Source organism: Talpa europaea (assembly GCF_964194135.1).
Source record: "Talpa europaea genome assembly, chromosome: 7".
Lineage (NCBI taxonomy): Eukaryota > Metazoa > Chordata > Mammalia > Eulipotyphla > Talpidae > Talpa > Talpa europaea.
Window position 1 is genome coordinate 84,026,200 of NC_140074.1, and position 22,843 is coordinate 84,049,042.

The 22,843-nt window shown below is 53.1% G+C and overlaps 1 protein-coding gene across 4 annotated transcripts in view; it reads right to left on the reverse strand.

Annotated features, from left to right (window-relative positions):
- The window catches only part of SEZ6 (seizure related 6 homolog), a gene marked incomplete at both ends in the record, with an annotated part of 42,927 nt that overhangs the window by 18,725 nt on the left and 1,359 nt on the right, over positions 1 to 22,843 (reverse strand). For all 4 annotated transcript variants that reach the window (XM_084239059.1, XM_084239057.1, XM_084239056.1 and 1 more), the window contains 2 exons: positions 2,650 to 2,783; positions 3,237 to 3,905. In XM_084239059.1, coding sequence (XP_084095185.1) covers positions 2,650 to 2,783; positions 3,237 to 3,905 — 803 coding nt within the window. The remainder of the gene's footprint in view (positions 1 to 2,649; positions 2,784 to 3,236; positions 3,906 to 22,843) is intronic.

Below are 22,843 nucleotides of genomic sequence, written 5' to 3' on the forward strand. Positions count from 1 at the left end.
TAGTTGGTTTTTCCAATGATCCAATCAGCGGGTATAGGTCAGTAGTGCCAGTAATGCTTCAGGTCCCAGTGGCCAGTGTGGCACAGCCAGGAGGCCTAGATGGAAACAAGGGTTGTGGAACTGATTCCAGAAGGAGAACCTTAAATCTTGCTCTGGCCCTGGCTGATTCTGTCCCTCACCCTCTCCCTACCATGGCCTCAGATTCTATCTCAGGCCAACAGGGGCCACAGGATCCCCAAGGGCCCTGTCCCCAAGGCACTGAGGTGGAGGGTGGGACTGGGATCAGCCCACCACGTTTCCTGATAGTGATCCAGGGCTGTGGCAGGTCTTTGCCTCCAGGTTGCCTGGTAACAGCTTTTGCATTTTGATGAAAAAAAATGTGGCAGCACCAAACAGACACAGGGCTTATGTGGAGGTGGGGTAGGGGGTCAGCATCCAGGTGGGGCCTGTGCCTGGGCCAGGGCTGGGGCAGGCAAGCCAGCATCTTGCCTTATTATAGAGAATACCAGAGCTGGGTCCAGCCTGGCCCAGTGGACTTCAGAGAGGGGTAGGCTTTGAGGGGCAGGCAGAGCCAGCACAGACCTGCACGGGGACACCTAGACTGGCATCTGCCCCTTCCCACCCCGTTCTCCACACCTGCAGCTGGCGCCTTCCACCCTGTGAGCCACAGCCGGTGCCACCTCTCATTAGGTGATAATTTTACATTAATTACTTTAATTAAGCTGCACTGAGTGCTAATGGCTTGGTGGGGGGGGGGGACTGTTCCTAATTACCTTTCCAGTCAGCCCAGAGTGAGGGGCATAGAAACTGGCAGGGCAGGAGCAAACAGTTGCAGAAGGGGACAAGATCACCAGTGGTGGGAGAGGGTCCCTTCCTCTCACAGCCTGACTGAGAGACCTGGTACCCTCAGAGGGGGGCTAGGGCACTGCCCAGGACAGGTGTAGAGGGCTCTAGGCCCAGATCAGGGCACTGTGGTGGGTGGGGAGCAGGCTGGGAGTGGGCAGCTGGCAGCACTGCCCTGTTCCCTGGACTGACCTGCCCCTTCCCTGTGCTCTTGAGATGCCTGCCTGATTGTCTCAGCTGGGTGGAGGGCCTCTCCCCTCTCCCGTCACTCAGTCTCCAGAGGCAGGTCAGACATCTCTTCATTCCTTCCTCCTCATTCCTTCATCCATTCAGTCAACTGTGGAGAATCCACTCTGGGCCCCATGCTCCAAGGTACTCCTGGAGGAGCTCACACTCTGGCTGGGGAGACGGACAGCTATAAGCAGGTGGACAGAAGGCTGAGTGGTGCGAGATAGGATGGGGGATGTCCCAGGCTGTGGGGATCAAGAGAGAATTTCCAGAGAAAGTGATGGAGGTGGTTTTTGAGTCCCATGGGAGGGGATGGTAGGAAGCCTGTGGGGAAAGCAAGCTTAGCCCATTCTGCTAGCTGTGAGCTATTCCATACAGAGGGAAGGAGAGGAGAGGGAAGTTACTCTAGCCGCGCCCAGAGGCCTCCCCTTGATGCAGAGGCCCCTGGGGAGGCACGGGAAGTGGGACTGATTTCCTTTGAGAAAATGGCTGCCATGTCGTGGCAGAATGGTTGGGAGGAGGCAACAGGTGAGATGCGCTGCACCATTGGGGGAGGGATGATAGAGGCTGGACCGTGTGGCAGGTGTGGAATGGAGGGAGAGAAGTAGGCAGATCTGAGTGTTGAGGAGGCTTATGGCACTAGGCCTTAGGAAAGAAAGAGAACTCTGTGTGTGTGTGTGTGTGTGTGTGTGTTGAAGCCTACCTCTTGGTTCATCTATTACCTTGTTGAAAGAAGGGGACCACCTTTTCTTGAGCACCTACTATGTGCAATCTTATCTTAGTTCTCACCTTGGGGCCCCAAGTTGACCTCAAATTGCATGTCTCCAGGAGCACTGTCCATGCTGGGTGTGGTGGCCTGCTCTATCTAGGCTTCTGGCTGTGTGGGGTCAGTCTCTGAGGATACTGGGGTGGAAAGCAGGTTTGAGGGAACAGAAAGGAGAGTGGGACATCCCATCCCAAGTGGACCTTCAGGCTTAGGTTTGGCAATTAAGAGGAGTAAGAGGGATGAGGTGGCCCAGGGAGGCCAGAGGCAGGCGGCTAGGGCTGTAGGTCTGACTCCCACCAATGGGTCCCCTCTCTGATGGTGCAGCTGTGCCTATCTCTCCCATCTCTGCACCCCAGAAGCCAGTGCAGGGCCTGGTCCAGAAGAGCTGCTCAGGGAGTATTTGCTGAAGGGATGAATAAGTGAATGAGGCTCCATGGCTCTCAGGTCCAACCAGGTAGCCCTGTATTCTCTCTACTCAACGGCATAGATCCAGACACTCGCTTAATCACCTGCCCAGTGGAGTCTAGAGCCTCCGCAGGTTCTTCTGGGTCCCTCATTAAAGCCCTGGGGCTTTAATGCCCCCCCTGAGACCATCTCAGCCTAGGGCATTGCTGAGGGGGAGCAGCAGCACTTGCCACTCTCTGCTGCAAACAAAGGGCAGGATCCCACCATGTTTTAGGTCCATCACCAGCCCTAGCCCTAGGCATCCCCTCCAACTGATAGCCCTGAGCACCCCTCCCTTCCTCCATAGCCAGTGCCTTTTGGGAAAGATGATGCGCCAGCTTGGCCCGGGCCAGATCCAGGTCACTAACCTTGATTTCCACACCGTATCCAGGATAGACGGAGATGTAGTAGAAACAGTCCAGGCTGATGTCAACAGGTAAGCTGGCTGCTGGGGGGGAGTCCAGAGAGCCCTCTGGGCCTGAGAAATTCCAGCTACAAGGGCCTGGGAGGCAGGAGGAGACAACGCTAAGTCCAGCTCTGGTAAAATAGGTTCAACTAAGTCAACTGAGGTTGATGTGTGTGTGTGTATGTGTGTGTGTATGTTGAAGCCTATCTCTTGGTTCATCTATTACCTTGTTGAAAGAAGGGAACCGCCTTTTCTTGAGCACCTACTATGTGCAATCTTATCTCAGTTCTCACAATAGCTCAATAAGGTGGGTCTTATCGCCATTTTACAGGTGAGGCTCCAAGGAGGTTAATAAAATTCTTGAGGCCTCTTACAGTTCCTTCCAATTGGGATTTGAATCCAGGTCTATCTGGTTCCATTCCACATGCCTCCTGAAGATTGACCCTTGGTGCCAAAGGACAAGGCATGCTGCATAGTGACAGAGGAATTTAGACTCCCCCACCCCCCTGCATCCCCATTTCCAGATCTGGGAGCCAGCAGGTAGCTGACCTGGTGGCTGGACCGTGGTGATAGTGGTAGTGACAATGGTGGTGGTGGTGGTGGTCTCATCATCATCCCCTGAAGCTGTAGAGGTGGCGATGGTCCCCTCGATCCCAAGCCCTGTGTTCTGGGACATGACGTCTGGAGTCCATGGTCTGCCCATGTCTCCGGGCCCTTCTTGGGTTGGAGTCCATGCTCTGCTAGTGGGTGCAGTATGGGGCTTCTCCCCTGGGCCTGGTGTAGGCACTGCCATGCTGGGTCCTGGCGGTAGGGGAGCTGTGATATGAAGTGCAGGAGGTTCTGACTCCAGGCTCCAGGGTCCCTCCCTGGACTGGGGCTGGGTGGGCTCTGCAGCCATGGCTGGAGTAGGGCTGGTGAAGACGGGGCGGCTGTCCTGGTTGGCCAAGCGGGGAAGGGGACTTGGGGTGAAGGGGGTCAGTGGGTCAGGCTGGAAGGGCAGTGCTGGTCTCAGCTCTTCCTCACCCCCCGCCAGCCCCTCTTGTAAGAATTCCTCCAGCAGTGGGTGATGATTGAGCAGCTTCAGTGTAGGGGCCGTCGTGACGAAGTGGACTCCTCGTTCTGGCTGCTCAGGTGTGGGGGCCGCTGTCAGCTCCCCATCCATCTCTTCGAAGCCTGGGACCTGGCCCTCCCCCATGGTTGGGGCCTCTGAGGAAAGTCCTGAAATAATAAATGGATGATCAGATGTCCTGCCCCAGCCCCACCGTGAGCAGTCGCACACCTAGTCCTGGCAGTAGGAGATCCATCTCCTTTTTGACAGGGAGCCTTGGGATGTGCTCACGGTTGAAAATCACGAAGCTATAGAATTTTAGAGCTGAAAGTGAGATTATATCGCATACTTCAAGGATGGCACATGAGATATCCTTTCCCCTCTAACATTAGAGGTGGACATTACTAATCTATCATTGCACTATTTCATTGCTATTCTATATCATTGCTATTCTCAGATTCAGCCTCGGAATCCTCCTTAATACAGCATTTCAGGCAGATATGCCTGATGCTTCATACCAACATAACAAATAAATATTTGCCATCCTTCATGTAGCTCAAAGATCTTAGGTTTTGCTCATCTTACTGATGTGGAAACAGGACAAAGAAAGGAAGTGATGGGCTTCCTTGGTGTCCTAGGGGTTAAGTCTCAGCGCTATCACTGCTATGGCCTGAGTTTGATCCCCGGCCAGGGAGCTAACCCACATGGCACAGCAGACCTCTCCAGTCTCGCCCACTGCTCTCCTTAGCAGTGGATTTCAGTAAATCTGCCTGTTCTACTTCCTACTCTGTCTCTGGTGAATCCTCTCACCTCCTGTACCTCTGGCCTACACCCCAGTTCTTCTATGCAAAAAAAAAAAAAAAAGGATGTGACTTACTCAAAGTCACACAGTCAGTCAGAAATGAGCCCCCCTACACAGGGACTTATGCCTTGGATTATAGAGCACTCAAATTTATTTTTTGTTCTCAGTGAACTTGCTGGAAATGCTTCCTATATTTGGGTTTTTATATTCTTTCATGGGTACATGACATCTTGTTAGGATCTTTTTTTTTTTTTAATAGAGGCATGTTTTTATTTATTTATTTGTTTGTTTGTTTGTTTGTTTTGTTTATACAAGCACTGGGTACAGTCAGAAACGCGGGCGGGTAAGAGAATTCACCAGAGCCAGAGCGGGGAGCAGAGCAGGCAGAAGGACCAAAGTACACTGCTGAGGGGAGCAGCGGGCGGCAGGAGAGGTCTGCGCGCCATGTGGGACCCTCCTCCGGTGGCCGGGGAGCAGCCGGGGATGGAACCGGCGCCGCAGAGGCCGCGGGCAGCTTCTCAACCCAGCGCTCAACCGCTGCGCCACCGGGGAGGCCCGGATCTTTTTTTTTTTTTTTTAAGATTTATTAATTTATGCATACAATAGCTGGGGTACAGGCCAGAGATGTGAGGCTGAGAGATTTCATCAGAGACAGAGTAGGGAACAGAACAGGCAGATTGACCCAAGTACACTGCTGAGGGAAGCAGCGGGCGGGTCAGGAGAGATCTGCTGCGCCATGTGGGCTGCTCCCTGGCCGGCTGGGGATCAAACTCTTGCTGCAGAGGCTGCGGATTGCTTCCAGTGCGGTACTTAACCCCTTGCATCACCAGGGAGTTTTAGGATCTTGTTATGCCCGTTTATCTCACTTCTCAGAAAGTCATTTCTTCTGACTCTTTTTGCTGTTTTGTTTAGTTTTTGGTTCGTCTAGAATGGTACTGTTAGCCAAGCTCTGGAGTAAGGCAGATGTGACTTTACATCCCACATTCATCACTTTGGGGTTCTGTGATCTTGAGCAAATAAACTAAGCTCTCTGAATCTTAGTTTTCTCATCTGTAAGATGGGGTTTCTTTTTTTAGGATTAACTGAATGAAATTACTTCCCTCCCCATTTGATATGTATCTCTCAATTCCCTTTATCTTTCTTTTGATGCTAGCCAGGGCCTACCTAGGGCCGAGTAAGGCAGGGATAGAACGGTCATCTGGCCAGCTCCCCACCCATCCCCCCAATCCATGGCAGCCATTGTTAACCAATTTTGGTTATTTCTTGCAAAGGTCACATAGGACTTTGGAATCCTCAGCAGTGATTCAGACAGCCACTATCAATTGATTAGATAGGCTATGGAAGACGAAACGCCTTTGTTCTTGTTGGTCTGCTTTGATTAAGTCAATTTATTCAGACATACAGCTGGAGAAAAGATGCGTATTCTGCTTGAGGCCCACTAGGTTCCCCAGATCCTTAACTGTCAGAAAAAGGTCAATGGAGGCTGGCTCCAGATTTGGCTCATATAGAATTTTTCCAGCTCCAAGAAACCTGGAGATATTTGGATTCTAGCAGTTCTCAAAATGGCTGCATGAGGACTTGAAGGGAAACACAGCCAGGGCGAGAAAACAGTTTGCAAGGAGAAGGTTGGTTCCTCTGCACGTCTGGTGGTGAGGCTGTCATTCCACAGGCTCACACCCACCCCATGGATTGGCAGGCGTGAGGAAGTGGCAGATGGCCTACGTTCTGTTCAGGGGACCATGGCAGCTCTGATGTGTCAGACAAATGAGAGGAGGGAGGAAACTGGGGTGGGGGAGGTGCTCACAGGTCAGAGGGTTCTCCATTCCTCTGGGTCAGAGGGACCTGGATGCCCCTAAAGTCCTGAGAAACGAGGATCTGTGCTTATCTCCTGAGATGCCCACTAAAGCAGCCCATCTGTGCCCTGGCATTCTGTGCCAGACACTGACAACACAGTGTCCAAACTAGATGCCCAAACAGGCCCATGCCCCCCAGAGCAGATGGTGTGCCAGTGCCCTATGTCTTTCTTCTGAGTCAGTGATGGAGGGTCCATGCAGTGCCCATGACATGCCAGGACAGGGCTACTCTCTTTGCCCACCCCCCAGATGTCATACAGTCTTTGCCAGGCTAGCTGACAGTGGCCTTTGTATGGCACGGGAAGAGGTGGCTTTCTCATCATTCAGCTTTTCCCTTCTAGGATTGCCAGATAAGAGCCATGGCTCATGGTTCCAGGGCAGGTACCTGTGGGATTCTTCATTGGGAGAGGGAATGCAAAGAGATCCTCTGCCTCGGAAAGGAACCATAGTGGGCACAACTCCTCCCGCTGGCTGCCAGGTGGGTGCTGGGCAATGGAGCAGAGCTAATGGGCACCTCCTGTCACTGTCGATTGCACTGATTGTGTTATCTGGGGGGACTGAGCACTTGGTTAAATGGGATCGAGATAGCATATCAAAGGAGCAAATTGATTCTGCAGTCAGCTGCCACTGGGTCCCGGAGGGTACCACCCACTGTCAGAGAGGGTAAGATAATCTCTGGGAGACAAGCCATTTTTGGGGAGAAGCCATCTTCATATACCCTAGAAATCTGAGGCCCTGTGGTCTTCCATCCCAGCCCAAGGCTCCTAGGGTTCTCTCTGCTTAGGTTAACAGTTCAAAGGTGCAGAGGCTGACAAAGGGCGAGAATGGGATGCTATTCTCAGGGGCCTGGGTGCCCAGTCTCATCAGGCACCTACTGTATGCTAGACACCAAGGCAGGCCATTTCCAGATTTTGTATTATTTGACATGACAACTCTGAGAGATGGGAATCTTGTTCCCACAATACAAAGACCCTGAAGCTCAAAAAGGTGAGATGAAGACTTGCCCAGTCTCACAGTGGTGGATCTGGGATTTGAACCCATGTAGTCTGGCTTGAAAGCCTTAGTCTTTCCATATCAGTGTGATCCTCAGGAGAAGACAATAACTACACAGCAGAGAACACTCTAGACCATAGAGGAAACCAAGGCCCAGAGAGGGGAATGGCCTTGTCCAGGGTCTCATGCCGGTAGGAGGAGCTGGCACCTGAGTCTGTCAGCTGGGACCTGAGTTGAGCCTGAGTGGAACCAGGTCCACAGGAAGTGTTAGGGTGGGACCCAATGGGCCCACAACTCATGTCCAAAGCGCATCTGAGACTGGGACCCTAACCAGTCTCACTGAGCCTCAGGGCTCTGGCACAACCCATCACACATACCTGGTTCTTTGTCATTTGAAAGTCACATGAGCTTGACAAGTTGCCTCAGAGTCTTTGTGTCCTCAGTTGTAAAACAGGCACTCTGGAGGGGGTTTATGAGAATCTGATGGTTTTGAATAGCAGTTTCCAGGGACCTGAGGGAGAGGTTACATTCCTAGGCTGGGCAGAACCTGCCAGGGCAACACTGAAGCAGGCCTGGGGCTGGGAGGGCCAGACTTCTCTGTGGGGGACTATGTTACTTGTTGTGTGGTAGTGTGTGTGCGTGCGTGCGTGCGTGTGTGTGTGTGTGTGTGTGTGTGTGTGGTGAGAGAGAGAGAGAGAGAAAGAGAGAGAGAGAGAGAGAGAGAGAGAGAGAGAGAGAGAGAGAGAGAGACAGACCCTGGAGCATGCTAGCCTTCTCTGCGAAACAAGGGTAATACTGCACCACCAGTGCCAATGCAGCTGCCTTCAAGGCCTGAAGGTCTGTGGGGGCCAGGGCCTTGGCCCACAGTGAGACAGCCCTCCACGATCCCCACCTGTCGGTTGCCCAGGTGCCAGAACACCGGGATGTACTCTCCCGGCCGCTCCTCCGTCCTCCCTCCTCAGGGGCCGTGGGTCCGGCACGGGCTGCCGCTTCCCCCGCTGGTTTTGGGAAACACCCAGCCCCTTCTCCACCGCAATTCCCAGCCTGCAGGAGGCCAGGAGCTTCCCGGAAGGCCCCAACGCTGGCGTGGCCCCGACGCCGCCTGGGCCCTCCCCCCGCCGCCTAGGCCCTCCCCCCGCATTAGCTCTTAAGCTATGCAAATAGACATCGGAGGGAGCCCTGTTTAAAGTATTTAGACGAAATGAAAAAAGGCTTTCATCGGCACTAATGAGCCATTCAGGATGCCTCCCCGGTGGATTCACTCCCGCTCCCGCCTCCCGGCCCGCTCCGTCCCCCTCCCCCCGGCCCCCGTGGCCCCTCTAGGGATTGCACGCCCGATCCCCGCGCTCCAGGCAGGGGCTCGCGAGGGCGGTGGCGTGTCCTGCCACCTCCACCCTGTGGTCCAGCTGGGTAAGGGTAGAGGTGAGGGCCCAAGCGCTGTGTCCCCCACGGACCTCCATGGGGAGCGGTGGGTGATGTCTAACCTCTGTTTAAGGGAAGTCAATGACTGGGAACTCTTCACAGCAGTAACTCTAACCGTCTTATAGTTGGGGAAACTGAGACTGCGTGCAGCCTGGGAGGCTGTCAGGGGTCACAGCTCTGGTGGGTTGTGAAGAGGCAGTGATGAAGGGTTGGCGGTGTCCCTGCCTGGGGGAACTGCTATACCAGCAGATGCCACCTCAGGGCAATTGACCTGCCCCCTCGCTGCTATTGTTTCTGCAGATCTTTTGCATTAGACAACCAGATACCCTCAGGTTTTCAAATCCAAGTTTATGGCTCACTAGCCTTGTGCCCTGGGCAGGTGGCAGCATTCTCAAGCCTCTGTTTCTTCATCTGCAGGGTGGGGACATGCCAGCCTCCCCAGCCCCCCATCTTCTGCTAGTGCAGGAGGGGCTGCCTGTCACTCTGGCCAGGTGTTCCTTGACAGATAGCCCCTTGGAGGTGGGCACTGGAAAGGGAGGTAGTGGAGGGATGGAGCCCAGAGTTCTGAGATGAAGTTAGGCTTGATCCACATTATGGCCACAGCAACTCACATCTTAGGGGGTGACAGCGGTGAGTACAAAGGAGAGCCTGGGAGTTACAGTGGGCGGGAAGCCCACCCCTCAGCGTTCCAGAGGTTAAGCTGGCCCAGCATAGGGAGAATGAGAATTTAATGGGATCCATTTATTATCCCATAAAAGTTAATGAGTTTATTCTGGAGGTTCTTTGGCCCCTTTCAAGTTTTAATAGGGGATTAGTGAGGGCCTGGTCCCTGTAAGACCCCATTATCCCAGGACCCGAAGAAGGGAAGGAAAGCCCTGGGAATGAGAGTGCCTGGACCCCCAGAACCAGAGTCTGAGCTCTACAGTGACAATTCCACTGGGCCCAGCTCTGAAGGATCTCAGGTTAGAAGGGATCCCATATGGGTCCCTAGGTTTGTTTTTTAAAGATTATTTATTTATGCATAGAAGAGCTGGGGTACAGGCCAGAAATGTGGGGGGTGAGAGGATGTGGGGGCCAGAGACAGAGTAGGGAACACTACAGGCAGACTGACAGAAATGCACTGCTGAGGAGAGCAGCGGGCGGGTCAGAAGAGGTCTGTTGCGCCATGTGGGTTGTTCCCTGGCCGGCCTGGGGATAGAACTTGTGCTGTAGACAGCTTTATAGATTGTGTCTTAACCCCTTGAGCCACCAAGGAGGCCCTAAGATCTAGTTTTAGAGGCTTCCAGTTCCATGTGCTTCTGTAATAATTACCACACCATGTGACCGCATCTGAGGTGGGTTTACTGCTATGAAACTACTGGTAGAAATAGGGAAATCATTATAAATCCCATATATCAGGTGGTGAAATTGAGGCTGAGAGCATGGGTATGGCTTCTCCAATATCACCCAGAAAATATATCAGAACCAGAGTAGACACATTCTTCTGTGGTCTCGAGCCAGGCAGCTGGGACTGGTATCAGCTTAGGCTCCTTAGGCTCACTGTGGCCCAACAGAGCACTCAGCACATTTACACATAATCTCTTATCCTTCCTTACTCTAGGGAGACTAGGTCTTTATCCCCAGAGATAAAGACGCAGAGGGCAGATGATTAAACAACTTGTCCAAAGTCACACAGCTAATGAGTGGTAAGCCTGGGACTAGAACCTAGAGCTGGGCCACTCTACAGCTAAGTTCTGTCTACTTCTTGGAATAACCCTCATCTGTAGCCAGCCTGGCCACCACTATCCAGGGGCACTCGTATTGGGAGCCCTGCAGTCAGAGTGATGGGAAGGAAGACCTGGTGACGCCCTGGAGGGGTAGTCATTGGGTGGGCACAGACATATACCCAAAGGGACCTTCTCTGCTTCAATAGTGTTTTCCCTCTGTCCCATTTGCCTACAAGATTACTCATCTCTTCAAACCCACCCCATCTACCAGTCCTTACGGGGAACTTCTCCCTTCTACAGAGCCATCCCTGCCTGCCCTGATAGGTGGCAAAAGCTCTCTCCTCTGAACTCTGGGGGCATTTGTGGGTGGTTCCTCAGCACATATTTCTGGGAGGATCCAGCACTAGGCATCTCTTTCCACATCTGCCCACAATACTGACCCCTAGTGCTAGGCACAGTGAAGGATGGGCTCAGGAACAGCATTTCCAAGCTGGAATTCTGCCCCCTGCACACTGGAAATGCTCCCTGCTTCCCAAGGCTCCTGGCCCTTGGCCAGCTGGTATGGACAGGGTGGGTTCTGCTGGGAGATGGGCAGCCAGCTCTTGACAGTGAGTGCCCCAGCATAGCCTCACCTGACAATTGATGAAAAGTATCTGCTTGCACAAGCTGGTGGGTCCCCTAGTCCCAGACTACCCTCTTTTCCCTGTCAAGGACCACCCTCCCCCCATCACATCCTCTCTGGGTCAACCCCTGGCTGTTCAGTCAAGGCTGGAATGTAAACTTGAATAGGGGCACCTCCTCCTGGCCAGCCTCCAGACATGAAAGTAGCTGGGCCCCGGTATCTGAGCCCTTCTAGCCTTTGTGAGCATCTCATCTCTTCCTCACTTATGCAGGAGAAACTGAGTACAGAGGGTTTTCCCAGGTCTTACAGCAAACTGGGGTTAGGACTGGGATTCAAAAGTTGGGGCTCAGAGAGCATCTGTCCCAATGGCTCTAAAGAATGAAGACTCCAGGCCTCCCTGGTGGAGCAAGGGGTTAAGATGCAACCTATAAAGCTATCTGCAGCCACTGCAGCATAAGTTTGATCCCTGGCCAGGAAGCTACCCACACGGCACAGCAGACCTCTCCTGCCTCGCCCCCTGCTCCCCTCAGCAGTGTATTTCAGTCATTCTGCCTGCTCTGTTCCCCACTCTGTCTCTGGTGAATCCTCATACACCCCCTAACCCCTGGCACCTCTGGCTTGTATTCCAGTTCTTGCATGCATGCATAAATAAATCTTTTTTTTAAAAAAAAAGAGTGGGGCTTCCCTGGTGGCGCAAGGGGTTAAGACGCAACCTATGAAACTGTCTACAGCCTCTGCAGCATGAGTTTGATCCCCGGCCGGCCAGGGATCAACCCACATGGCGCAGCAGACCTCTCCTGTCTCGCCCGCTGCTCCCCTCAGCAGTGTATCTCAGTCAATCTGCCTGTTCTGCTCCCCACTCTGTCTCTGGTGAATCCTCTCACCCTCCACACCTCTGGCCTGTACTCCAGCTCTTGTATGCATGAATATATAACTCTTTAAAAGATTTATTTCATATCTATGAATTTATTTAAAGAGCCACATGTGGCTAGTGGCAACCTTAATGGAAAGCACAACTCCATAGTAACCTGACCTGTCACCCCTGCAGTATTCACCTCTCAGATGAGAGCTCAGGGTGAGGAATCCTGGAGAAGAGTTAGATGGGGCGGCAGTGTCTGCTCGCCTCATTTGACCTGGAACAACTGGGGACTGGGGTTGACAAGGAGCCTTGGTACTTAAGGTTCTCCATAAAGGCCTCAGCAGAGCTGGGCCTATCAGCCACTCACTCCTAGGGGAAGATTAGTGCCAGCCACCTGTAATGTCTGCTTCCGGCCTTGGGCCAGCACTGGTATCCTGAGGGGAAGGAGCTCAGGCAGAACCAATTTAGGATCTTCTGGGTGTAGGGCAGCTGGGATGGCTCATGTGATTTGGCGCAGGACGGGCTAGAGTATAAAGCTGTCCTGTGGCAATGCCTGCTATGCTCTGTTGACTTCCTCTACTTCACTGTCCAGTGGGAGTGGGGGAGGGGGAAGAGGAGAAGGTGCCTGACCAGTCCCTACCCCTGGGCTACTGCAGCAGCCTGGCCTTGGGGCCGGGGGAGGGCACCCACATCTTTTGAGTACCCTCTATGGTTCAGGCATAGACCCTCTTAAGAGAGCTGTTTTTGCCCTAGAGAAGCAGCTTTGGTGTTCACAATTCAGTATTTCAGCCTTTACACATGAGGAAACTGAGGCTGACAGGCAAAGCAAATCATCCTTGTTCATATAAGAAAGTGGCAAATGAGGGGTTTGAACTGGGTCTGCCTGTTCCATAGCCTGGGTTCAAATTTTTTGCTGTGATGGGTCCTGGGTTCAAATTTTTTGCTGTGATGGGTTGATGCCGTGTGTGTGTGTGTGTGTGTGTGTGTGTGTGTGTGCGCACACAGCTTCAAGCACATGCACAGACACCATACCCTGGAGATGGCTTCCCACAGTCCTCAAGCCCCACCCCCCAGAAAGGATGCCTTCTCCCCAAGACAGCAGCTCTACTCCCTCTTTCATTCTGCCCCCTCCCTGGGCCCTATTGCTATCTTTCCTAGAGCCGGGAGGTCTGGGCAGCTCCTAAGGTTCTGGCTGGCAGGAGAGGGGGACAGGGGTCTGGGCTGCAGCTGGGCCAGTCTCCTTCCCACTACCCTCTTCCTCTTGTGAGGCAGTGACCAGGGGCCCAGGGTAGAGGGAGCTCCCAGCTAACTGCCATGTTCTTCACTTTCCAATTTAAAATCTAATATGGTCTCACCACTGCAGAGCTAGGGGCTGGAGAGGTGATTAATGAGGCCTCTGCTGCAGCGTCACCTGCTGCGCTCTACACCTTCCCCTGTGGCCCTACCTTCTCCCCTCCTGCCTGCCCGCTGGCCCTGGGGATCTGGACCATAGCCCTGCCTGCCCACAGCTCCTGAGACTGGACAGGTGTTACAGGAGCTGGGAGGCCTGAACTGGGGCATAGGGGAGAGAGGGGGGTGGCCTAGGAGGCGAGGGCAGTAGAATTGACCCCCACTCTGGGGATAAGTTAGGAGGAGTGGGAGGAGCAGCAGGACCCTCCTTTAGCATCACCTCCTTCACCAACCTGGTAACTAATCAATCTGCTGATTATGCCAACTCCAAGTAGTGTGGCCAGGACAGCGGGGGATACGGCCCTGACTTAGGTGTTCAGGTAGGTCTCCCCCAATGTGAACAGCTCCCCCCACCACCTTGTCAGCAGCAGATGGAAGACCTTAGAAATCTCAGGAGGGATGAGGAAGGGTACAAAGGCAGGAACTAAATTCTCCCTTGAGCTGATACCATGGCCAGCTCAGCCCAGTCCTGTTTATTACTCCTCACACCCCCAGCTCCCTCCATCCTATTCCAGGGACCTGCCAAGGACATTCCTTTCCAACCCCTGAGCCCAGTGAGATAAGGCCAAAAGGTGCCAGGGCCAGAGTAGGTACCTACCTAGGACCCAGATCAGCATCTCTGAGCTCTCCCACCCAGACCTCACCCTAAAGTTGACAAACCAACATCACTGAGGTTGCTCCTAGCACCTGTATCCACCTCTGAGCCGGTAGCCCCCAAATTCTGTGGTCTTTCTGTGGAGTGCAAGTGTCTCAGATGGTGATCTTTCTGCAAAATTGAGTTATAGCAGGGTCCTGAAAACCCTCGGGGGAGTACCGGAGCCTGGTGGGGGCGACTGGACCCAGCTACTGCTGACACTTTGAGACCTTTTCTCCCACTTCTATAGAGGAGACCCAGGTGCTCTGGCCTTATGGAAGAGGGAGAAGAGTCACTTGAGGCCTGGGTTCTGCCCTTAGGGACTAGGGGTGCAGAAGCAGTTCATCCTAGGACCTCTTCCAGATCCATGCAGGTGGGATGGAGCCTAACCTGCCCCAGGGCCTGGGCCCTGCACCTGTGGACAAGCCCCGGCCCCCCTTGCTTCCATGACCTTGTGGGATTGAAGAAAAAAGTCTTACTTGCCCAGCACTCCATTCTGTGAGGCTCCCCAATCCTGTCCTGTTAAAAATAGCAGCAGTAGCTCAAGCTATGAATCTCCTTGAGGGGTCAGTGCAGCCCAAGATTGAGGAAGAAGAGTAGAGGGAGCTGTGGTGGTGGGGGGTGGGGGCTGATAGACAACTTTAACTGGGGCCTGCTGTGCCTACTGCCTAGGGCTATGTCAACTGCCCGGCCTAGGACCACAGTTCACCACAGTTCCTGGTTACAGGGACAGAAGGACATGGATCTGTATGGACATATGGACACAGATACCTAGGGGTAATGGACAAAGCAGGCAGAGAAGCACACTGACATGGGACTTCTCCCCAAGACCTGACATAGACCCGGCTCCATAGCCCCTAACCCCTCAGGCCTCGCCCTTGCTCCCTTTCTTTGACATCTAAGGACCCTGCCAAGTTGGCCAAGTGGACACCTTGAATGAGAGCGTTTTCCTCAGGCCTCCCTGGTGGTGCAAGGGGTTAAAACACAACCTATGAAGCTGTCTTCAGCCTCTGCAGCAGGAGTTCGATCCCCAGCCAGCCAGGGAGCTACTCACATGGCACAGCAGACCTCTCCTGCCTCGCCCGCCGCCCGCTGCTCCCCTCAGCACTGTATTTCAGTCAATCTGCCTGTTCTGTTCCCTGCTCTGTCTCTGGTGAAGCCTCTCACTCTCTGTACCTCTGGCCTGTACCCCAGTTCTTGCATGCATAGATCAATAAATCTTTTTTTTTTAATTTTTTTTATAGAGGCATGCTTTTTATTTATGTATTTATTTGTTTGTTTGTTTGTTTCGTTTATACATGCACTGGGTACAGTCAGAAGCGCGGGAGGGTGAGAGAATTCACCAGAGCCAGAGAGGGGAGCAGAGCAGGCAGAAGGACCGAGGTACACTGCTGAGGGGAGCAGCGGGCGGCAGGAGAGGTCTGCGCGCCATGTGGGACCCTCCTCCGGTGGCCGGGGAGCAGCCGGGGATCGAACTGGCGCTGCAGAGGCTGCAGGCAGCTTCGCAACCCAGCGCTCAACCGCTGCGCCACTGGGGAGGCCCAGATCAATAAATCTTAAAAAAAAAAAAGTGAGAGAGGTTTTCCTCTTGTCCCAGGGCAAGGAAGATCTAGGAGTACCAGAAGTAGCACTGAAGATTCAGTACAACAGGGACAAAACTCAGGGTACCACCCAAGTGGTTGGGGCCTCAGGAATCCAACCCCAACCTGAGCAACAGATCTCTTCCTAGCAGGGGCTGACAGGCAGAGAGAAGGGGAGGAAAGTGGCTGGACCCAGTAGGGCAGACTAGGCCTCTGTGGGGAGATGGGCAAGTACTCAGTAGGGAGGGGTCAAGATGAGGCTGGATAAGTAAATGCACAAGTGGCCTCTCTTGCATGCCTTGTTTGATCCCATCTTCATGTCTTTGCCTGGAGATGCCAGGGGCTTTTCTATCCTCAAAAAAAAAAAAAAAGTCTCTCTCTCCCATTTTCTCAAACCAGCCAGAAAATAGGGCCACACAACAGGAGGGCTATGTCAAGTGCCAGACCAGATGTTTCCAATCACCAGCACACCCCTTTGTTGGCTGCAAGCTTGTCTAAAGCACTGTCCACCAGAGCAGTGGGCCCGGTGGCGGTGTGTAGGAGCACCCTGAACCCAGCCTTCATCTCTGTCTCTGTACTGCTGGCCTCACCTTCTTAGTCAGACCTGGGCCAGCTGGGGCTCATTCCCCACGCCTGTCTCCACAGTCCAGGCCTGGGTTTCTCTGGCTTCTGATGCAGCCCCACAGGAGACCGAACAGCTGAACATCAGCCCCTCTGGGTCCCAGGCAGCTCTGGCTATTGGAGGTCCCCAATAGTTTCTTCCCTGTCACCATCCCCTCTGATTTCCTGAGATCCTGATGCTGTTCCATGAAGGAGGTGGGATAGGCACCATGAATTTCCAAGGAAACTGAGGCACAGGAAGGCAACACTATTTGCCCAAGGTCACCCCCGCAGCAAGAGCCAGTACTGGGTATAAACCCTGGGGTCTTGGCTCCCTGACTGGCATTCTCCCTGTGGGAGTTCTTCCTTTGGGGCTTCCCCCTCCTCCCTGAGGCATAACTTGGCTCCCAGCACTGCCTCTTACCCTCCCTCCCCCCAGGCTTTGGGACTCCCTAGGCACCTGCTGGTTGGTGGGACCCAGGCCAGACACTCAGCAGGTGGCTGCTTGGGGGACAAAGGAGCTGGTGCTCAGCTGCAGGCCGGGGAGAGGGAGGGAGGGAGAAGCTCTGGGGGAGTATGGAGGGATCTCAGATCTGGGCTGGGAGTGGGGAGGGGCAGGATCTGCTTCTGTGCCTTTAGTAAGGAGCCAGCAAGCAAAGGGGGTAAATCAGCATACAAATGAGCATCTGTGGGGGGTACTCAGTGGCCCTGGCACTTTTCACCGGGGCCCAGCAGTTCTGCCTCCCCAGTGTGATGACCAGCTGGAAGGAGGGTACTGAGGATAAAAAGAGACGCCCAAGGGGGAGGGAAGGAATGAGAGACCGAGGGAGATGCTGAAGCTGATGCCGGAGTGTCAAGATTCTGGTCAAGGCCGTGGTGGCTGCACTGGGGGAGGGGAGACATCCACTGCTTGATTCTGTAGCACAGGAGATTGGGTGTTACGAGGGGCCCTACACCTTCTATGTCTGTTGGAGGCTTAGGGGGACCCCAAGACACAGAAGAGATGGGAAGAGTGGTGATGCAGAGCACCCAGCATGACCGACCTAGGGATCTAGAGGCTTACAGGGCCCTCAAAGAACCAAAGGTGAGTGTTCTTGCTGTTGAAGAGAAAGACTTGGAACGAGTCCCCGCCAGGAGCTTCCTGTCCTTCTGAAGGCAAATGGCTATATGATGTAGGTGCTGTTTGGCATCTCATTTGTATTACATTTAATTAATATCAGAGGGTGCCTGGCATAGCTGGGGAGGCTGTCACAGCTGAGCTTATTAAGAAGGCAGTTCCCCCTCCAAACTGAGTTCCTTAAGGGCAGGTATTTTGTTGTACTCTTGGCTGAGAGCACCCAAGAGAGATGATGAATTAGCAGGGGTGTTGTGTGGAGAATGGAGGGGCGGATGAAGGATGGACACAGGCTGCGTTTCTGGGGAGTGCTAGTGTTAAGAGGACATAGAGAACCCTCTGGCTGGGTGATCAGGAGAAGAAAGGATGGGAAAACTGAAATAAGCAGAAGGCCCCAGGTATGGAAAAAAGCTGAGCAAAATGTGGATGTTGGACCAAACAAGGCACGCATAGTGTCTAAGGGTCACCCTCGAATCCTCACCTAGTCTCGCCATTGTCCTTTCCCAGACCACTCACTTCTTTCTCATGTCCTGCATGTTCCTTCCCTATTCCTGCTGGCCAGTCAGGACCAACCCCTACCTCCCTGCCTTCCCACCAGCTTGCCTGCCAGCAAGGTCTCAGACTCTGCAACTGGAAGACTCTGCAGCCTGGAAACCCGGATTGTTGTTGGAGAAGCAGCAGGTTTGTTTGCTCCGGAGCCCTCTGAGAAATCTCAACAATCAATGGCCAACAACATTGCCGGCGGCTGCAGCATCGATCCTCCCCTCCCAGGGCTGGCAGCTGGGCAGCAGGTAGGCAGGCAGCTGGGGCAGGCTTTATGCCCAGCTCTGCCCACAAGCTGAGCTTTAGGCCTTCCCACCTGGGGGCTGGGCCTGAGTGGGAGCTGAGGAGTTCAGGGGGGCAGTCTAGGAAGCTAGGACAGAAGAAAATGCTCCTCTTCTTCACCAAGTTTCCTGAAGGGTCACCCAAGGTCACTGACCTCTGAGCCAGGACTTCAGGGTGCATTTGCCTCCCAGCCCCATGCTCAGAAAGTCAGAAAACTGACTTCCAAGTGTTAGAAAAATATTTTATTCCTTTGCCACTAAAGAGTGAGCAAAGTAAAGTGTTCCTAATCTACAGCAGTACGGACTAAACTAGACATCAGGAAGAAAACCTACTGCCATAGAAATATGCTAGAAGAAAGTTAGGGTCCATCTATGTCTTAGATATATCTGGGCTTAAACTTGGCCTACAAAATTCAGATAATAGCTTTTATCTCATAGAGATGATATGAAGACTACATAAGCTGATGTTTATAGGACACTAAGTATACTGCCTGATAGATATTTGGTATCTAATAAATGTTTGCTATTGTTGCTGTTATTATTATTAGGATAATGATTTTTTCTCTTGGGTTCCCATTTGCTTTTACTTACTGAAGCTTTTGCAAAGTGGGCAATTTGGAGTAGTCTTACTACTTATTGGCTGTGAAATGTAGAGTGAGTTGAATCTCTGTGAAAATTCAGTGTTCCCATCTGTAAAGTGGGGATAACTAGTCTTTGATAGGAATATTAGAAAAGGCACTCGAAGACCTGACCCCTACAGGTTCTAGGCCAGGCCTCACATCTGCATACATGCTTGTGAAATGAATCAATGAGTGAATGGTAGAATGAATGAATGGTGGATGGATGCCCTGAGGGCTGATTTTCTTTGGAGCTGTGAAAGGTTCATGGACATGAATTGTGTGGTCCTGGATGACTTCTCGGCCTCTGCCATCTCATTCAAGGGTGCCAGGCTGGGAGGTGGTCCCAGGGTTTCCTATTGATCCTTCTAAGTTCCGTGAGGGTGTCTGAAGCTGAGATGGGTAAGGGGCTATGAAACCAGATGACATGGGGTTGGCCCTCCCTTTTCTTAGTCCTTAAGTTCATACAGGGCAGTTCCGACCAGCAGAGGCAGTGGGTAAGTGCTTTGGGAGGGAGGGAAGAAGCCTGGGCTCTGACTTCACTTTGCCACTGTCTACCTGCACAACTCTCTTCTATTTATTCAACATGTGCTAAAGTCTGTGCCACTGGGGACCCAAGCAGTGGTGGCATTAAGGGGTCGCTGGAGAGGCTTTACCCTTCTCAGAATGGCCACCGTCACCCCACCCCCAAGCCACCTCCGGCTGACAGCATGACAGCTTAATTTGTGGAAGGAAAAAACTAAGCAAAGGCTATAATTTACAGTTGGGATAATTGGCCAACCGTTAGGAAAAAGAAAAAAAAATCCTAACATACAATCTATGTAAAAATAGTGTGCTTGCTACGCAAACTCAGCTTCAAAATGCAGTCCCAGCTGCCATGCACCCACCTCTCTTTTCTAAACAGGCAGCTGACCCTAAACTTCCTCCAAATAGGAATTCTAGCACTGCCCAAAAATAGAGGGCTGAGAAAAAGACTGGGTGGCCTGCTTTCTGAGTTCCGTCTTGCTTCCAGAGAGGAGCAGCCAGCAATCAGGCACTCACTACCAAGCAAGATGGGTGTCTCTTGGGGGACTTCTGGTGATTGTGGGAGCACAAAAGAGGCCCCTGACTCAGGGTGGAGGGGAAGCGCCCCCCTGAGGAACTATACAGTAAATGTCCCATAAATACATGCTGAAGAACTGCATGAAGTGCCAGAGAAGCATGAAGAGGAATGAGCCAGGATGGCCCAAGAGATGAAAACGAATTTCAGGCAAAGAAACAAGAGCCTTGAAAACAAGGCTAGTTTGGGGAGTGGATTGGCCTGGCTGGTGAGTCAAGTTTCCTGCTGGCATTAGTCTGGAAGGGGCCTTGGAGATCTCCTAGTGCTGTTCCCCACCTCCCAACTGCTACCAGAGCTTTCAGCATCATCTTTCATTCCCTTCTCAGCCTCTTACATACAGACCTTGGTTCTTCCTCCCTGAAAGCAGGTGGGTAAGCCTGGGACCCAGAAATCTACGCGGCTTGATAAGCCCTTGGAGGCCTTGGTGTACTCCCAGTTTGGCAAGTTGGTGCAGCCTTACTTTGAAGGCTCCTGATAGTAGAGACACAGAGAGGGCAGAGGCATGCCTGAGGTAGACAGGGAGCCTGGGTCTTGAACCATCTGAGCTGAGTGTTTCCTTCATTCAAGTAACCCCTACCTATAGACCCTTTTCCACACCCTCTTTCTAGGGGGATATAAACTCTGCCAGATCTGCCCAGGTGGGGGCGCAACATCCCTGAGCTGAGCCTAGCACCTGGCAAAAGGGGCCTGAAAGGGCTTGGAGAGGGGGAGACTAGGAGGGTGGGAGGAGACAGGAGGGCTTGGGTACCAAGGGATGGGTGGATGCAAGGGCTAAGGAAATCGGCTTTCGAGTATATATATGCCTCTTGCAATTCAGGCAGCCATGGTGGGAGGGGCATGGAAGCTCTAATTAAGCCCAGTTTCTAATTAAGCCGAGCCCCCGTGTCTCCTCACTCCCCATTAGCACCCCACAGTGTCCCCAAGGCATTTTTAAGCTGCCACCCTGCTGAGGAGGCTGGGACTGCCGCCAGGGCCTGCCAAATCTTCTGAGCTTGGGTGCTCGAGGGGCAAGAAAGAAGCCAGCCCACACTTCCCCTCCAGTCCGTGAAATCTCTGAGTTCTCCAGTTTCCTCAGAAACCCAGAGCAGCCTCCCGCTCACCATGTCAACTTTTCCGGGTTCTAAGTGGACTCTGGATTGTCTCCCATGGGCCTTGTCCCCAATACCTGTTTTCTGACCCCAAAGTGCCAGGGAGGGAGACAGGGAGCAGGACCTGGTATCAGATTTAGTTGCTGCCCCCAGACTCAGGAATGTATAGTCAGATTCTTGCACCTACTGCGCAGAGTCTGCAGGAAGCAACAATTACCATTTTAGGTTAAAGCAGCCCTGATTTGTTAACCCTTGCAGTGCTGGGGCTCTAGATGCCAAATCCTTTGGCTTCTCTTTTTCTTCCTCCGGGCCTTGCCTCTCACACATCATCTCTGTGTTCTTGGCAGAATGAGCAACCCATACTTGCTATCTCCTCCCTGCCTCTTGCTACGTATACTTGAAGGGAGTTTGGAGAGGTGGAGTATGAGGTCCAAGGTCACACGGCCAGGGAGGCAGCCTTTGCCCCCAGGCCCAACCCCACCTCAGTCTCAGCAGCTACCACCTTCACAATCTCCCCAGGCCGTGTTCACACATGCAGAGTTTAATTAACTTTATTGATATTCAGAAATTAGGAGAATGACTAAAGGTAATTGCTCATTAAAAATCATTAAACTGACACAGCAGGCTAGCTAGGCACAACCCCTCCCATATTACTTCCCTCCCCCCAAGGCAGGATCACCCAGACACTGCCCTTGGGTTGGGAGGACCACTGGTCACTCAGCTTGAGGCCAGTTGCACCCCCACCCCCATGGCAGGGAACAGGGATTGAACCAGGCCCTGCAAGATCTCCCCCTGCCCCAAGTCCTCCACTTCTCTGCCTACGGTTCTGAGATGCTCTCTGTGGCTTGCCAAAGCCTGCTTTTGACAGTCTATGTGTGAACAAAGCTCTGAGGGCCCCGTGGCAAGGCCACAAGGCAGCGGATGTATTGCCAGCCCACAAAAATTCACAGCTAGAGGCCTTCACTTCTCAAGGCTGAAGCCCCCAGCAGCCCAGGGAAGGCTGAATTCAATGCCTCCCAGTGAGATGACTCAGTACCCCAATGACTGGGACCTCAAAACCCAGCTGGGACGGAGGGGCACACCTGGGCTGGCCCAGTTCCAGGCCCTTTCTCCTCAGGCCTGGCACTGCAGGGCTTCTCCCTTTTTCTTTTGGAGGGTGAAAATAAAGGTCTTCTCCAGCACACAGACACCTACCCCACATACCCCTTGGGCAGGTGGTCCTCACGGCATTGGAGAGGACTGGGTGGGGCTAGGAGAGACACAGACTCTTGGTCACAGAATAGACAGATTCCTCCCAACGCTCATACCCACACCCAACCCAGCAGGGCTCTCCGGACTCCTGGACAAGACAGCCATCCTTCTGGAGACTCGCAGTCTCACTCCAGCCCTGCAGGGCGCTCTCCGGCAGAGGCTGCACCACACACTGCTGGCCTTACACACTTCTCACACCCACTCCCGGTTGAGGCATCTCCTAACATCCAGACCTCCTGAAGTCCAGACATGCTTGGTCCCATCACTCCAGACACCCTGGGCCTTGATTATGTTCACACTCAAATACCCACACCTGAGGTTTCAAACTACATGGTCAAGGGGCAACACACACACAGGCAGGCAGGCCCCGGGGGAGCTGTCCAGCGGAAGGACGTGGCCCTACTCCAAGGCAGTTCCTGAGCACCCTGGGTCATCCTAGAACAGCAGGTTCAGTATGCCGACTTCTCTGTCTTCCTGCCCCTGGCTAAATGGGGTTATGGACTCCCCAGTATCAACACAGGCTGTGAGTTCTGGGTGCCTCGGGAAGGACCCGGTCTGGGCAGCTCTGGGGTGGGATTGGGAGAGACAAGAATAT